Consider the following 18,961-nt stretch of genomic DNA (forward strand, 5'->3'; position numbering starts at 1 on the left):
AATTAGTTTTCTATCAAAACATTCGTTCTCCTATCATTATTTAGCTTTAAAGTTGGTTGAGAAGCCATCATGAGTCTCTTAGTTTCACAACTTATATCATGGGAAGCATGCTTAGTTGCAAGGTTGATGGATGACGAAATATCTCTATGCTTATTCGAAACATGTTTCTTCTTCATTTGTTTGATACTTATGCGAAAGACATGTGGGCAAGTATCACTTCTTTGTGAAAATTCCTACAGCTTTTTATGGATTTCTTTTTTGCTGTTTTTATGAGAAATAAGTGCAAATTTTTTTAAAAGGGCCCAGATAAACAGCCCGACTCACTACAAATGAATACACCACAAGATCGAACTTCACTCATGCCTCTCCCGCATCAAGTTGACCACCACCCCTACGTAGTGATTCTCTCAATCATGTAGGTAGGACCCTCCATTATGATTGGTGGATCATGAATCCAATTAGATATGAGAAAGAATGAACAAAACATGCAGATTTTTTTAATGTCTTTAGCCTCTGGATTGCTATAGGAATGAAATACATGCAGATTTTTAATGTATTTAGCCTCCGGATTGCTGTAGGAATGAAATACATGCAGTTTTTTTTAATGTTTTTATCCTCCGGGTTGTTGTCGGTGGAGCCCGGCCACCCTTACTTTCCTGTACTCTGTGATGTAATATTGTATGGCACTTGCCATGGACACTCTGTAATTCCAGGCAAGGAATAAGTCCAGGCTGCATTAGTTAGGTCGTAGATGTTAGTGTCGTGGGTACGACACTACATCTTTATAGATTTAGGGTCTAAAGGTGAGTGGTGCAGGTGTACCACTATACGCCTTATTGGTGGGTAAGCCTCCTTGTCTTTTGGATGCTATAACTAATACCTATCCGTGTCGCACAGATGACGCCACCTCTCTCTTTCTCTCGTGCTTGCTTGAGATGCGTTGCCTCTTTCTTTTCTCCAATTTTCTCTTCTTCAGACCGGCCGAATGTTGACTGAACCCCGTGTGATTGATTGAACCAAGTCGGGACCTTCCCCTTTGATTAGGAAAGCCTAGAATTTGCCCTTGCACTAAATTCATTCGAGAAGATAATCTAACATCCCTAATCGAGAGTTTTCTTAGATCAAGGTCTAAGATGTAATTAACTACGGGGGCTTGCGCCCGTAGGAAACTGATCCCAACAATCAAATAAATCCTATCCGATGCTGATGTATCGAATAGGGGAAATCTCGTGAACTTTTGGGTTATGCATATTATTATTCATCGAGGTGTGTAGGTGAAAGCCGCTATCCTCCATGGATAATCGTATGTATAACTCCATCTGCTCTTCCATCGGTCTGCTTATGTAGATTGTAAAGGTCTAGGACCACTTTGTCCTACGGGACAGTGTGATCGTACTCTTTGCATTCGAACCACATGAGCAGAATCCTTTCGGAGACCCACTGATTTCTGGCGACCACGGTGGGACAGGTTTCTCTCTCCATCTTTGGATGTTATATTATCTTCTCTTGTGTGCACTCCGGGTTTGGTGCTCTTGAGATTAGGTTCGTCCTACTCTTAGATAGGGTCATTTTCTTAGTTAGGTTCCTTTCTTGGCTAGGCTTTCCCCTAGCTCTGGTCCCTTTCATTCCAGCCTTTTAGGCTATTTTGTATCTTATCAAATTCTCTTATTCCTGTCGGGTTTTCGTGTTTGCTTGGCTCTCTCACCTTGAGATCTCCGAGCAGACCCCGACACCTTCCTACCTTTCGTAGGTATTTGATACTTAAGGGTGGATTTGTTGTTGATAGTAGTTCAAACGAGGAAGGAGATTTCTGACGTCGGATTACTAGCAAGCAACCTATTCCCCATCAGATGTGTGGAATTAGAGTCGAGGATTCCCATAAAAAATCTTATGATATTTCTTCCACTAGTGTTGGTTGTTTGCTACAGACTAGCGAACCTTCCTACCTCCTATAAATATCCCTTTGTATTCGTATTCCTTGAAAGGATCCTTTTTACTTTTCGGTAGTCTGTGTGGACACGACGATTTGTCCTCTACCACATGATGTTCACTTCGAAGGGTATAAGGCTATCCTTAAAGGGGATACGCTAAGATGTCATAGGGATACTGGTCTTTATGTTTGTGCACATAAATCATTTTGGTGCTAACACGAAACCTTTTGATTTGTCTCTCCTTTGTGAAAGATTGTTCTACCCAGTTTCGGTTATCACTCCAAGCGTGGTCTGTGATACCAAAACCAATAATTCAAATACACTTTCTATAGGTGATACTAGGTCCATGCCAACCTGTGTTAGTTAGGTGTCGTTATGTTGATCCAATGTCCCTAATTCAAATATACTTTCTATAGGTGATACTGGGTCCATACCCACCTAAGTTAATCAGGTGTGGTTATTTTGATCCAATATCCCTAATTATAATCTACTTTCTATATGTGATACTGGGTTCATGCCAACCTGTGTTAGTCAGGTGTGGTTATGTTGATCCAATGTCCCTAATTCAAATCTATTTTCCAGAGGTGATACTGAGTCCATGCCCACCTGTGTTAGTCAGGTGTGGTGATGTTGATTCAATGTCCCTATATAAGTTTCCTTCTCTTATTGGTCGTGATACGATAGTTCTTCCATTGTCACTTGTACATATCCCTTTGTATAGATATAACTCCAAAGGATCTCTTCTACTTTTCGGCAGTCCGTAATCACGACGATTTGTCCTCTACCACATGATGTTCGTTGTATAAAGTATGAGATTATCCTTAGTAGTTGTATGTAAATACGCCGTAGGGGTGTTTGTACTTGCACTCATGCCCACCAATCGCTCTGGTGTTATGACATGAAATCTCCTTTTCAGTCCCCTTCGAGGGTTGACTTTCCCCAGTTTCACTAGTCATTTTCAAGTGTGGTCTGGGATATCAAAACCATTAACTCAAACCTATGGAATGTGATACTGGGTCCATCCTTGATCTATACCAGTCAAATGCAGGGATGTTGACCCATTGTCATTATATGAATTTTTCTACAAATTCTATTGTGATATTTGTGCTCCCCAGTTCATTCATATGAGGTGAATGTGGCCTGGGTTACCAAAGCCAATATCTCACTCCTATATAGATCCTGCACATAATCTTTTTCTCTACCCAATTTTACTCATGCGATGAGTATGGCCTGGGATATCAAAGCCAACAATTTTCCCCTCTTTATGTTTCAATATACTTGATCTATAACTGTGAATATAATTTGGAAAAAAAATGATAATAAAAAGAGAGGGAAGCTCTTAGTTGAGTAGAATCGGTTTCCCTTGTCACAGGTGGAACCCGGTTCTAAGCTTCAAGAGCCCAAAGTCCCTCCAAATTCTCTTCTTTTTCTCTCCTTAAAGTATTTTAATGATTGCTTGGGAGATGAGTGTATCCATTTCTTCTATTATGGTCACTTGTAATGGGACGTTGTTCTCCCTTACCTATGATGTGGTACATCTCGCTTCAGATGTTAACATCCTTGCTCAGTGGATTTTTGATCTTCTAGTAGAAAGTCAATCCACTACTTCTTTTAGTGATATATTCCCTTATTAAGAATTTATCCTTAGCTGTAAGAGCAGTCTCTCTGGATGCATAAATGTTGCTTGTATTTCCCACAGGGTCCTATCAGTTAGTATGGGTGTTACCACTGTGATTCCTTTAGTAATCATTGATATTTGATACGATTATAATTCTTAGTGGCAAGTGTGTCCCCTCGCCACTTCTATTGCCTTTTCTTTGATATGAGATTATTCTTTCTACTTGGTTGTTTGTATGTTCATCTTCTTAAAGAGATATACATCAGTCGATGGTTTCGTGTTGTACATGATTTTAATTTTACCTAAGGAATTTCAACTTGTATTTGGATTACTCAAGGCCACGACGATTTGTCCTCTACCATGTGATAATTAAGATATGAGCTTGGGATTTCTTAGATGATGGATTAATTACTTCTTTGTCTTTCTCACAGCACCACGCACATAAGCGTTGGGTGGTTGTTGAGCTATTTTCCTCTTCTTATCGCCGCGGCATATGCTCCCGATGATATTAGAGCGTTGTTCTTTCCTCTTTTCATCGCCGCGTCATATGCGCCCGATGATGTTAGAGTGTACCTTTCCTCTTCTGATCGCCGCGGCATATGCGCCCGACGATATTAGAGTGGTGTTCTTTCCTCTTCTTATCGCCGCGGCATATCCGCCCGACGGTATTAGAGTGTAGAGTTCCCTTTTCTGGTTGAGAGAGCCCGACAGAGTCCCTGGGAGGCATTCCTCACCACCCTTTCCTCTTCTGATCGTCGTGGCATATGCGCCCGACGATAGTAGAGTGTACTTTTCCTCTTCGTATCGCCGCAACATATGCGCCCGACGATAGTATAGTGTACTTTCCTCTTTTTATTGTCGCGGCATATGCGCCTGACGATAATAGAATGTACTTTTCCTCTTCGTATCGCCGCGGCATATGCGCCCGACGATAGTAGAGTGTCTTTTCCTCTTCTTATCGCCGCGGCATATGCGCCCGACGATAGTAGAGTGTTCTTTCCTCTTCCTATCACCTTGGCATATGCGTCAGTGAGGGTAGAATATGCTTTTCCTCTTCTGATCGCCGCGGCATTTGCGCCCGACGATAGTAGAGTGTAACTTTACCTCTTCTCATCGCCGTGACATATGTGCCCGACGATATTGGAGTGTACTTTTCCTCTTCTCATCGCCGTGACATATGCTCCCGATGATGTTAGTGTACTTTTCCTCTTCTCATCATCGTGGCATATGCGCCCGATAATATTAGAGTGTACATTTCCTCTTCTCATCGTCACAGCATATGCACCCGACGATATTAGAGTGTACCTTTCCTCTTCTCATCGTCGTGGCATATGCGTCCGACGATGTTAGAGTTTTCTCCTCTTTTCATCGCCACGGCATATGCGCCCGACGATATTAGAGTGTTCTCCTCTTCTCATCACCGCGGCATATGCGCCCGATGATATCAGAGTGTTCTCCTCTTCTCATCACCGCAGTATGTGTGCCCGACGATATTAGAGTGTTCTCCTCTTCTCATCGCCGCGGCATATGCGCCCGACGATATTAGAGTGTTTTTTTCCTCTTCTTATCGCCGTGGCATATGCGCCCGACGATATTAGAGTGTTTTCCTCTTCTTGTCGCCGTGGCATATGCGCCTGACAATATTTGAGTGTTCTTTCCTCTTCTTATCACTTTGGCATATGCGCCAGTGATAGTAGAGTGTAATTTTCCTCTTCTGATCGCCGCGGCATATGCGCCCGATGATATTTAAGTGTACTTTCCTCTTTTTATCGCCGCGGTATATGCGCCCGACGATATTAGAGTGTACCTCTCCTCTTCTCATTGCCGCGGCATATGCGCCCAACGATATTAGAGTGTTCTTTCCTTTTCTTATCACCTTGGTAGATGCGTTAGGTGATAATAGAGTGTTTCTTGTCATCTCCTTATCGTCTTGGCAGACACACCAGGCGATAATAGAGTGTTTCTTGTGGACTTTTTGTGTTCGCCTTAGCTCTTTTTGATATTATCTTGATTCGTGCTCTTGTTAGCATGAAACCTCTTCTTCTATTCTGCTGTTGCGACCTGGTCAGGCAAATATATGATTTCCTTACATTTGATCATTATTCCTTATCGTTTTCCTATGATATGATTTTCAAGCCATTGTTGAATTCTCTTCTCCTCGCATCATCTTAAACATGTGCTTTGGATGATCGTTGAATTTCCTTTGGTTCTTTATGAGCTTGTTTCAATTCTACTCATGTAAGCATGAGATTTCCTTCTCCTATTCTGCCACGTTGGTTGGGCAGATGAGTTGAGCTACTTTCTTTGATTATATCTAATTATTGATATCATTCCATTAGTTGACCCTAGAGTTGCATCTCCTTAGAGATAGGGAGGTCAACGCCAACACGTACGGTTCACTTGTTGTTCGCCACACCTGTTGGGGGTCCATTTGTTAACCTCTATTTTTGCTCGAGCACTCTCGATCGACTTGATTAGACCTTGTCGATCCCAATTCAAACTCGAATCGATCAGAATTGGTTTTAATTTGACTCGACCCTATTCAATCAAGCCCGTTTAGTTTGTTTCGACCGCGATGAACTTGATTTGTCCCAAGTCATTTTTTAATTGGAGTTTGATTTTAATTAATCAATTTGATCAAGCCTAATTCCCTTTTAAATTGAGCCGATTTGAACCAAATTCACATCAAAACCTAACTCAAATTAGTCCAATTTGATTCTATTAGGTCTCATTTGACTTTCTAATTCGTTTGAATTTGTTCCTAAATCAAAAAAATGCGATCGACGGTTTTGATTGCGTTAAAATTTTCATTTTGGCGTTATCAGTCCCTAGTCGCGTGAGCCTCGAATAAGGAGCGAGTTTGAATGACTTTAGGCAAGAGCAGAATGTCGCAGCGCCATTTTGAGCTTTCAGGGCAGAGCAGAGCATAGAGAGATGTTTAGAAAGTTTGGAGGAAGCGTTCGGCGCTCGCATTCGGACCGACTCCCTCTCTCTCTCTCGTTCGGGAGCAACCCAGGTAGATCCCGATTCCCCTTCCCTCCTCCCGTCCTCCCATTCGTAGAGGACCCGGACCGAGCCCCTTTTCCAATTTCTCCTCTGGTTCACGGGTTCCTGGATAAGGCCGAAGCCCTCAACCAGTCCTAAGTCAGCATCCCCGTCTCCCCTGGTTCGCGAATCCGAGCCCCGCTCCTGTTCGATCTACAGTAGCCCAGGCAAAATTCCCTTCTGCTTCTGTGTTTGGCTTCGCATGCTCGGATAGGCCCGAGGCTGACCTCCCCCCCTTGCCCTAGTGTTGGTGGAATTTTGAAAAAACATGTTTTGAAAATATTAGTTTTCTTTGGGACTTAGAATTGAATTCTAAAATCGAATTGTCTCGTTAGAAAGAGTATATCACCTCGAAAAGTGAAAATAAAATTTCATAACGACGTTCAGATTTAGAATTATGAAATTCATCTTGAATATCGTGACCGGATGCTAAAGAGAACTTCATATGGCCCCAAAGGGTCAAAATGAGATTCTACTGAATATCCAGCCATAATATTCGAGAAGTGTGATCGTTGATATCACATCCAAAGCCTTATCAAAGAAAAGTGTATCTCCCCAAAGGGAGAAAATACTATTCGATAATGATTCTTTGATCGTGATAATAATGATCACTGTATTTTAAGTTTTCCCAAAGAAACCCAATTGAACTTTGAAAAATCAATTTTAAAATCAGGTGCGTGTGTGGTTCCAAATCTCCTACGAGCGCAAGCCCTTGTAGTTAATTATATCGTAGGTGGATAGAATCTCCTACGAAAACTCCCGATTAAAATGGTGGCAGAATTTTGTCAGATTTTCTAGGAGTGATATCAAAAAGAGAAGTGAATTCTGGAAACTCAAAAGGGAATGGATCAAAATTGAGCAGTTATTAACGGAGTTAAAGAATGAGAGGTAGGAGACACTTTGAGATTCCAGAACCATCCGGAAGTGTCTCAACTTAATCTAAAGAGGGATTCCACCAAGGATGTTTCACCTATCCGAGGTTGTTTGTTAGAGCGTTGCTTGATAACGTTAACTTATGTGAAATAGGTCGAATCGAATCCCCCTAGAATTGATTATACCTTGATTGGGATGGGGCAAATGCTACGTGCATCCAGAATAAAAGGTGAGATTGGTTTGTCATTAGACTGTTATTATCTTTTCAAGGTCGATGCTAAGATCTTGCACAAGGAGTATAAGTCCAACTAAGGATGGTATAGAGCTAGAAATTTACTGGAATTATCATTGCATTTGTTGGGAGCTTTATGAAAAATGGTTGCCAATGATATTTTATTAGAGGAAATTTTCTAGACCACAGCTGCATATGAAGTTGCAGCCAAAATTGTCGCCCATTTCAAATCTCCTTCCATGAAATTGATGTACCATTGTCTGATGCTTGATGGGCAATAGAAAATTGAATAAGGTCGCCCTCAATAAGATTTATTTCTAACCTGATAATAGATCATGGCAAAAAGAGACTATCTTACTCCAGCCATGCCTAAGATATTGATGTGAACAATGTTTCGAGGTTATAGCAAAGGTTGCTCCCAACTAGGAATATTTTCCCACATATTGCATCAAATTGTTGCTTCCTGAAACAATCACAACGGCAAAGAGATATAAAGTTTAACGTCTTAACATTGTACGAAGATCCAACACATATATAAATAAAAGAGTATGGTGTAATATTCATAAAAACACCAAAATTTTTACGTGAAAAATTCTGAAAAGGGAAAAAACCATGGGTCCTGCCCAAGGAGTACAATTCCAACTAGTATTGATGCTTGATTACACATAATACCTCTCATCGAAGGAGGGTGTTGGCTTAATGTAGTAAATATACGTACATGTGCATTACATGGAAGATGTTCTTAAGAGAGTCTTTGCATATTTATTTGATCAGCAGAGCTGTAGTCAACGAGCGATGGTGTTCAGAAGGATCATAGTCATCGAGCGACTGTGGTTAAAGGGGTCAATGTCGGCAAGCGACGGTGGTCGGATTAGCCATAGTTGTTGGGCTATAGTGGTTGGAGGGACTATAGTCGGCGGGCTATAGTGGTTGGAGGAACTATAGTCGACGGGCGACGGTGGTCGGAGGAAACATAGTCTATAGGAGACGGTGGTCGAAGAGACCGTAGTCGACATGCGATGATAGTTGGAAGGAATGTAGTCAGCAGGCAACCTTGATCGTAGGGACCATAGTTGGTAAACAACATTGATTGGAGGGACCATAGTCAACGGGCAATGGTGGTTAGAAGGACTATAATCAGTAGACGACATTGATTGGAGGGACCATAGTCGATAGGTGATGATGGTTGGAGGGACTGTACTCGGCGGGCGACAGTGGTCCAAAGGATTGTAGTTGGCAGACAACGTTCATTAAAGGGACCATGGTTAGCATGTGGCAGTTGTGAGAGGAATTGTAATCGACGGGCGATAGGGTCGAAAGGACTGTAGTCGATAGGCGATATTGATTGAAATGTATGTAATTGGCGAGTAATGGTGGTCGGAGGAACCATAATCGACAGAAACTCTGACGATGGTTATGCTAGATAGAGGAAGCAAGAGAGCTCTTAAGTTTCCTCCATTTTCTCCTCTTTCTCAAGAATGAGGGGTTATTTATATTTTTTTTAGAGTAACATAGCTAGTAAATATGAAGAAGACCAAGAGTAGGTTGGGAGTATTCTATTGGATGTATGTATTTGTTTCCTTGATCATAAAACATTTATCATGCATTTAAGTGTCTTAATGATATCAGAATTGAGTGATCATGGGCTCATTTGATTTATCTCATCAAGCCCCTAGATTTGACTATCAGCATATTATATTTGTATATCTTTTGATCATCTAATTGATGCTCTGAAGCTTTCAAGTATGTTTTGATTCTTTTATTTGAGCTCGAATCAGAATGAATTTGGCATCATTGGGTTCATCTCCTTGGGATTTTAATTTGACTATAAGTTTATAGAAATTAGAGTTTGAATGATCTTGAGTTTTAATTTTGAAAATTTTTAATATATTTGCATCAAAATTTATGCCCGATCAAAATAATTTTTTTATGAAATCAATTTCAAACTTGATCAAAATTAAAATAGTTTTGGGCCACATTCTCAATCCAAAAATGATCCGATTTCTTATCGATTGAAAATTAATTATTAATTGATTGAATGTAAAATTTTAAAAATATATTATGTTTTATATGTATAATAGTTTTTTGAAGAACCATATTGAAATATATTTCGAGTCATCTCTAATTGTATGCTGGGAGCAACGAAAACTTAAAATCAAAATTTGTGCGGATAAGAGCTTCAAATCTAATAGAGGCAATTAGTAGTAAAATTATATTCAAGGAGTTTTGAGATTTTTTAGAGATTATTTAATTTGAAGTAAAATGGGGATAAATTTTTCAAAATTCAAGAAAATTTTGTGGGAATATTAAGAATATTGATATTTGGTTTAACATAAAAGGATTGCAAAGTAAAATTTTAAAATATCTGGAATTCACAATCTAGTTTAATTTTGATGCATTTAAAAATAATTAAATTTGATTGATTTTCAAATATATTATAAATCTTTTGCCAGCATCGATCATCACCGTTGATCTCTATCACCATTGGTTGCCACTTGCTACCCCCATTGAATACCGGCAATCATAATCATTTGATTTTACATTGCATTTATTTTATTTTAAGTCAAATAAAAAAATGCTTGAATTTAGTCAGTATATAGTCAAACAACTTTAAAATATTTCAAACACAATACATTCCTTTTACACTATATTACTTTTTAAACAAACCAAACTAATCCTTAATGATTAAAAAAAAAAATTACATTAAAAAAGGCTAACTTTATTGAAATAAATATATTCATTGACAATAACTATTAATTTTTTGTAGGACTTCTAATGATGGTGATCATAAAAATCTGGTGAAAGATGACACTGTTGCAGGTGCACAAAATTTATCATACAATGAAAAAAATCAGTTAATTTTTCTTGGCATAAATTATATTATTTTTTGTGCTTTATATGAGGTTTTTTTTTGGGTGGTTGTTATTGAACTTTATCCAGATTAATTTTGGAAAACTGAAGCTAGGGATATAGACTGTCAATCTAGCTCATGGATATGTTATATGTTAATATTATAATTCATTAATCCGTCACGTAGTTTGCTTGGCTTGGCTTGGCTTTAATAAAAAAAGTGTTGAGAGACGGACTGAGTCACCAATTCCTACATAATATCTATAAATGAGCTTCATAAGACCCAGACCCGGTCGCTTCTCGTGACTATATTTCAAGATACCATAAAAGGATAGCATACAAAATGAATAAATACTTGGAGGCCAAAAATTGTACCTTTTGGTTTCTCCTTCACGAGCTAGATTGTTATATATATAGCCCACACTCCACAGTTGTGAGCATCGAAGACTTGGAGGTCGAAAAAAGACTTCTTTTTTCTTCTTCGTCTTCTTCTTCTTCTTGTTGTTGAGCACAGGCGTGCGCGCAAAGGACACGATATCTTCCGTTCACCAGCACGAGCTCTCAGCAGACTTCTACGCAAAAACATGCCCGCAAGTGGACAATATCGTTGGCTCCGTCACCTCTCAGCGCCATAAGACTCTTCCAGCCTCTGGACCTGCTACCATTCGCCTCTTCTTCCATGACTGCTTCGTCCAAGTAAATATTAACAAATCATGAAAAAATATTGTTAATTAGTTATATTTTTAAACATATGACGTGATTGCTATCAGATGTAGGGCTGTGATGGTTCGATACTACTGGAGGCGGGGGCAGAGGGGAAGGTAGAGAGGCAGATGTTCGAGAACAGGAATTTGGGCACTGAGGGCTTCGACACAGTTAACTTAGCCAAAGCTGCAGTAGAGAAAATATGTCCAGGACTCGTCTCCTGTGCCGACATACTCGCCATTGCAGCCCGTGATTTCGTCCATCTGGTATTCTAATTACATTTCTACAGCTGATGATCAAGATTTATAAAAATATCCTTTTTATGTTAATAATCTACACTATTTCTTATAATTACATAGACGCCTATGCCCTACTTCTGTCATAAAAACAATTACATACTATTAGAGTCTAAAGATGATAGGGGGCTCCCGCTCTTCTCTAGACTATAATACTAGTACCATCAAATGTGTCAAACGATCTATGATGATGCATCCTTCTATAATACTAGTACCATCAAATGTGTCAAAGAGCATCACAATCACGCCATTTAATAGGCAAAATCTTATTTGCAGCCAAACAGCCCCCTTCAGAGGCAATTCATCGAGAACATTTTAGAGACAAACTAACAGTAATACTAACCGTCACAATTTGATTCTATTGGCAGGCAGGAGGGCCATACTACGCGGTCAAGAAAGGAAGAAAGGACAGCAAATATTCGCCGTCACTGGCCGGTCTGCCGACCATAGTACGCGTCAACCTTCCCCGGGCCAACTCCACGATAACAGAGCTCATCGCCCTGTTCGCCGCTAAAGGACTGACCACCACGGACCTGGTCGCTCTCTCCGGCGCCCACACCATCGGCTTTTCGCATTGCGACCAGTTCGTGTCCCGCCTCTACTCCGGGTCCACCATCGAGGCCCCAGCGATGGAGCCTCGGCTTCTCCAGGCTCTTCGGCTACAGTGCCCGCGTACCGGAGGCAATGCCGACGTGGTGGTGCCGCTGGATGTGGTAACGCCGTTCGAGTTCGACAACGAGTATTATGAAGGGATCGGAAAGGGGCTGGGGGTATTGGCAACGGATCAGGCGTTGGGCTTAGACAGGAGGACGGAGACGATTGTGAGGGAGATGGCCACAGATAAGGGGAAGTTCTTCGCGGCATTTGAGGCGGGGATGGAGAGATTGGGGGGAATTAGGGTGAAGAAGGGAAAGAAGGGGAAATCAGAAGGGATTGTAGAAGGCATTTGACGTAGCCTGTTTGTAGATTATTATTTTAATTATTAACATCAAAATTCTTTGGAGTGATTGCAGAAGTTCAGTTTAAGGCTATCTGCTGCAGGAGTGGCTCTTTGTCTGGCTCTTAGGATTGAGCTGGTGGATGATTGAGCATTCTTCATTTTGAATTTGTTGGCTGTTACACAGCTCAACTTGGCTTGTTGGTTGAGAGCTTATGCTTCCAACTAAGAGGTCTTGGGTTCGAGTATTTGTGTATGCGTTGTGTGTGTGAGTTTGCCTAAATGGCCTAAATGTCCCAAAAAAAAAAAAAAAAAAAAATTTGTTGGCTGTTTCGGTTTAATAGATTCTTTTGTATTTCTAGTCCTTTGGACTAGTTTTGTTTTTTCTTTTCACCCTTTGTTGTAGGGTGTTCTTTTTCTCTTTTTTAGCAGATTTTATCAGGTTTTTTATTTTTCTTGCTTCATTTGTTTTGAAGCTTGATTTTTAGGTTGAATGGTTAGGCATGTTTTTCTTTTCTCTTTACTTTAGGTGGTAAGTTTTTTCTTGTTTTCTTACTACCTACTGTATCTGTATTAATTTTTTCTTTAATGAAAATTGGGCATGTTTGCCCCTAATTTTCCAAAAAAAAAAACATCAAAATTCTATAATTTATATAAACTTTCAAATAAATTATATGTTTACCACATGATAAGTTGGCGAGCTAAATATAAATAAAAAATTTTAACTTATTGATTTAACATATGAAATCTCAAATATTAATTGGTTAGTTAGGTAGATTTTGTAATTTAGCACTCAATATGGTTTTAGATTCACATCTCTCTAAAAAATAGAAAAAATATAAAATAAAAGGAGGGTCAATAAAGCTTCTTTTTTTAGTGATAGTGAATTTAACCCTTATAATCCCAAATACAAACCCCTTGGCCTTGGCTTTTGAAGAGATCATCATAATTTTCTTATGATCCAATGTTATACATAAATTTGACTCATGCTCACAAGCTCTCAATTGGAGACTTGGTGAAGCTTGATCAAGGGTGGTGCAAAGACCTGCATGCAATTCTAGTTATTCTAATAATTTAGGTAATACGAAGGCAAAGTTTTGTAAGAGAGCCGAACGTTAATTATATTTCGTAAAAAGGAGCGGATGTGATATGGAATCCGAAAAGTAGTAAATACTTGAGCATGAAAAAATTATTACGTGTAGAGTACGGATGAAAAGCTGTGTCAGGATTTCCTACATAATAATCTCTCATGAATATGAGCTATGCATTAAATCAAATCGTATATTAAAGATAAACGTGAAACAACTTCATGCATGTAATTATTTAATTAAAGAATGTGTAAAAAATTTTCTCCTTATCTAATGAATAGATAGACGTTTTCTTGTTATCTAATGAATACATAAATGTTTTACATATTCACGTGAATAAGGAAAAACATTTCACATTTTCCTTATTACGTGATTTCATTTCATGTATTCACGAGAATATTCAATGGATTTTTGCCCGTATTTAATGGTATATGCAAAATCTTCAAAAAGCTGTCGAACATAGGCAAGTGGTGGACTAAAGCAGTCAACTGATTGAATATATTGAGTCTATGATTGAGTTTGAGGGGAAAAAATTAATTTAATTATTCTATACATGCTTAGCTAATTTATAAATATTTTTTTATAATTTTTTACAACTTTGAATTTGAAGATATGATTTTTGCATTTAAAAGTAAAAACTAAATAATTTACTTAATTACAATTTTATCCTCATATTATTTTATTATAAAATATCCTATCCAACTACATAACTTTATAAATGCACATTTCTTTTCATTTCGTTTTAACCATATAAAAGAAAAAGGAAACATGGAAAAGAAAAGAGGAAATTAAGAGAAAAAGAGAAGAAAGAGAAAATAAAATTTAGGATTTGGAGGTTTTAGAACAATTTTTATCGATTGGTCCAGCTGAAATTTTTTCGTCTCAAGGTAGGGAACCTTTACCCTACCTTTGATTTTAATGATTTTGTATATAGTTTATGAATTTTAATTTGATCAAAACTTGCAAAAGTTGTCATATCTCGATTTTTAGCAAACTTTTACCATGTAATTTTTTGTATATGATATATATAATTCTCTTGAATATTTTGATTGTAATATTATTAAATTTCAAAGAATAAATTGGAAACTATGATTTTCTAAAATAATTGTATATGAATTTTATAGATTTCCTTGCATTTTATGAATTACTATATTTTATACATGATATTGACTTACATTGCACAAAAGAATTTAGTATTACATGTAATCAATGAAGGATGACGATTAATCCTATAATTAATATATGTTGGCTCTTAAAATATAATACCATGTACAGGAGGATGAGCCAATAAGTTTTCCTTAAAATAAAAGATTGGTGGTGTCATCTTGACTATAGTCTATAATTGATTGAATGAATTTTGACGACGAGTAGAGGGTGACGACTCTTAAATGATTATTAAAAATCACATATGAATTGACTTAAGATAATGAATAATGATGGTAAGAAAAAGACTGATGACCAATTAATCGATAGTTGGGGTTTAATAAAAGACTGATGACCACTTGCTATTGTACATTGTATTTTGATGGAATAAATATATAAATATCTTGATGTATATGATTTAGTTGCTTTTGTTGTATTTATTTAAGATGATAGATATTTAGTGATTCTCTTAAATTAATTAAGAGATAACAATTAATAATTATTTCAAATTTAGGTATTGAGATGTTATAGGAAGAGACTTAAAAAAATCATTTTGATTAATATTAGCTAAATTTTCATACTAAAGCACCTCTAAATTGATTTTGTAAATAATCTCACTAATTTGATATCTTTCTTAGGTGATGTTTGATTGGCTAAAAAAGAAATGCAATATAAAAGAAATGCAATGTAAAATGAATATACTATAAAAATAATATTTTGGAGTTATTTGATGAGTGTAAATTAAATTCAAGTGAATGATTTTCTTTTTTTTTAACTTGGTTTGAAGTAAAACGAACGTAGTTTAATGTTTAAAGATGGTGGCGATCGATGAGAGGTGGCGATAGTAACCAAAGTATTACGGTGGAGGCCAGTGGTCGGCACCCAGAGGGTGGCAGCGATGGTGGCTGATAATGATTGACAGTGGTGGAGACAGGGAGATCATGGCAGTAGCCGATAGCGGGGGTGGGTGGTCACCAACAATGGGTAGGGGTCATGGTGGAGGTGATGGTCGATAGTGGGTGGCGGTCAGTGGTGTTGAAAATTTGGATTCAAATATTATAATTTTGATAATAACACATATTTCTGACATCTCTATTTTTCTACAATTGCCCTGCTTATTAAAGTTTCAGTTCCACAAGATCAATTGCAAATCAAACCAGCTCAAGATTGGGTAGATTAGGACTAAGTCAGTCTATAAGTGTATGTCAAGTGTTTTTACCTTTTCTTGAGTCAAATATAATAAAGTTGGTCATGATGCTAAGTAACCTTACACACACACACGCTTAGAGGGAAATTTTTTTGTCTATTTTAAAGTTTTTTATTTTTGATCATATCATCCTGGACGATCAGTTAAAAATAAAAATCCTAATTAGGGCATCCTGGTTAAGTCATCCAAATTAAGCAAATCATCCTGGATGATATTATCATCGTCTAGGAAGATATGCTCAAATCAGAAAGAATCAATCGCTAACTCTTTTAGGCATGTTATTATTTTTAGACATCGTACATAACATCATCCTGGATAATGCATTACAATTATGCCTAAATTAGTTTGATGATTAAGAAAAGCAATTAAGATTTGATTGATCGATCATATCATCCTAAACGATCACAGGATCGTCCTAGACGATCAGTTAAACAAACCTTAGTTTCTTCTTGGATAATCAGAATGATATTTTGGATAATATGTATTCATTTGAACTAATCATACTAGACGATCAAAGAATCATCCTGGATGATTAATTATTTTTTCATTGTCCAACATGAAAAGTCTAGCCGAACAGAGCGATGGTCTGGACGATACTTGACATTTTTGACAATATCCCATCATCTTAGAGAATCAGAACAAATAAATCTTCTAATCGTCCAACCTCCTCCAGATCATCCTAACTGATTGAGCAGAATTTGTACTGATGGTACAGGAAGATCCGTCGATCGTCTTGGAAGATCTTTGTCGGTTTGTTGCAATTTAGGGCAAATTTGAAGCCCTTCTATATAAGATCTCTTGTTTACTCAAGATGAGATCTTTTATTGGTATCCTGACCTAAGAGAGCTAACAGGAGAGGGAGAGCTTGGGAGAGAGAGAGAGAGGAGAGAGAGAGAGAGAGAGAGAGAGAGAGAGAGAGAGAGAGGATCTTATGAGGGGAAGTTTTTGAGGGTTTCATGAAGGTTTCTCCAAGTAAGGATCTGATTCATCTTCTCTAGTCGTCTTCCCTGGTTCCTTGGAGTTTCTAAGGAGGTCTACTTCAGCGATTGATTGAGGTTCTCTACCTACTTCGGGAGAAAGCAAAAGGAGTCGGGTTCCCTACCTGCTTCAGGAGGAAGCGAAAGGAGTTCGGTTCTCTTTCTCATCGGGGTCGGTGAAAAGGAGTTTTGTACAGGCTTCTCCACCTTGCTGTGAGAGCAAAAAGAGAGTCATTGAGTTTAGTGCAATACCCGGAGGAGAGGCTCCGGGGAGTGGACTTAGGTCAAGTTGACCAAACCACTATAAAATATGGTGTGTTCTTTCTTATTATATTTTTTGCATTTAATTTATGCACTTTATTTTCTAGTGAATGATTGTTTGGTTTGTGCTTTTAAAATATTTCAAAAGTTCATGATTTTTGTTTTAAAATTTTTGAAACACCAATTCACCCCCCCCCCCCGCTCCTCTTGGTTAGCCTCGGGCTAGTTCATATGGGCTTAACATCCCTAACAAACTTTCAAGTGGTTGATGATGATAGATGGCGACAGCGGGGCGTGACTGAGCTTGCTTGTGGTGTAAATAATTCTCACTCAAAATTTGGTGAGAATTATTTAACTAAAAAATGAGCTAAATTATTTTACATTATATTTATTATACTTTACATTTCATCCTAACAGACACCAAACTTTTTAAACCCCCTGCATTCTCTTTACTTACACCTATTTTACTTCCAACCAAAATAACCACTTAGTAATTTGCTTTTCAATTTTTAATATATATAATAAATTATCAGGATGAACAAATCACCTATGAAATGCTACAAAATAAACTCTAAGGTTTCATTTGGGACAACTTTCTTACTATTTTCTAAAACAAAAATTTCTAGTTCAAAAACTTTTCATGCTAGAAAGCTGCTTTGGAAAGCACTAAGAAAATTGTCCTAAACAAAGCTTAAAGCTACCATGATAGTTTCTTCATAGTATTTGCTCGTGATCGTTTTGTAGAATAACTGAAACAAATTATTAATTTTATACAATTAAATTACAAAATAATTATATGATGTTATATAAGAAATCATATGATAATATATCTGAATTATTTTTAATTAATGATATGAGTTGTATACTAGAATATATGTTGCATAGATAATTCAATGTGCATTACATAAGCATTTGGTTAAATGATTTGTTAAATTGATCAGGATTAAGAAGATGAATAAAAAAGGAAAGGAAATTCCAATCAAATAAGATACAAGAGAAGCTTCAATGACAATGAAGATGTAATAAAGTTTGTTGATGTGATTACACAAATGGTCGATGAAAGATTGGCTAAAAAGTCTGAGCAAAAAAAACCAAAAGAATGAATGAAGGAATAGAAAAAAAAATATGAAAGCATCTATTATATAATGTGTCTCTTGTCGAAGAAGGTGTGCAGGATAATATTATAAAGTGGTAGGTCAATATATTAGATGTGATAGCTATGGGCATAAGATGATACATTATCCACTGCCTGAGTATGGTTAAGGGTTTATTCACACTGGTACTGAACATCTTATGTAAGAGAGATCAAAAGTGCCTGATAGTTCTAGTGGTATGATTTTTTATTTTGAACATTAATGTGCAATTTTATAATTTTATTGAAATACATCATACTATATGTTACATGATTGACTAACTCATATGCACATATTAGGGATTGAATATGTGATTAAAGATTTAAGTGATTTAAGTAATGATTGATGTGACTAGTGATCAGCTATATTATGTATGGACATATTAAGGATGATAATTATCTAAGGCAGGGAGATTATAACACCTAAAGTTTTAAAATAATTTAGTTGAAAAAGATAATTTTTTTTTATCCAACAGGCATCATATTGACATAGAGCTGCAAACGTTGCAGAGCAGTAGCACTACCACACTAAGGAATCACTGTTATGGTATTAAAGGCTCTATTCTATAATGATTATGGATCAACATGTAGCACAATGGCACTGGATAGTTGGGCACCATGGCAATGGGAAATGAATAAGCTTTTTAATATATTTAATATAAATAT

At 37.4% G+C, this 18,961-nt stretch overlaps 1 protein-coding gene across 1 annotated transcript; it reads left to right on the plus strand.

Moving 5' to 3' along the window:
* Positions 1–10,504: 10,504 nt before the first annotated feature.
* LOC110105118 (peroxidase 19) lies at positions 10,505–12,920 on the plus strand. Its single transcript, XM_020834494.2, has 4 exons — positions 10,505–10,519; positions 10,967–11,245; positions 11,326–11,520; positions 11,919–12,920. The coding sequence occupies exons 1-4, from the start codon at positions 10,505–10,507 to the stop codon at positions 12,498–12,500; spliced, it is 1,071 nt and encodes a 356-aa protein (XP_020690153.2). The 3' UTR covers positions 12,501–12,920.
* Positions 12,921–18,961: the final 6,041 nt, after the last annotated feature.

The sequence above is a fragment of the Dendrobium catenatum genome, unplaced genomic scaffold, assembly GCF_001605985.2.
Source record: "Dendrobium catenatum unplaced genomic scaffold, ASM160598v2 fragScaff_scaffold_621, whole genome shotgun sequence".
Lineage (NCBI taxonomy): Eukaryota > Viridiplantae > Streptophyta > Magnoliopsida > Asparagales > Orchidaceae > Dendrobium > Dendrobium catenatum.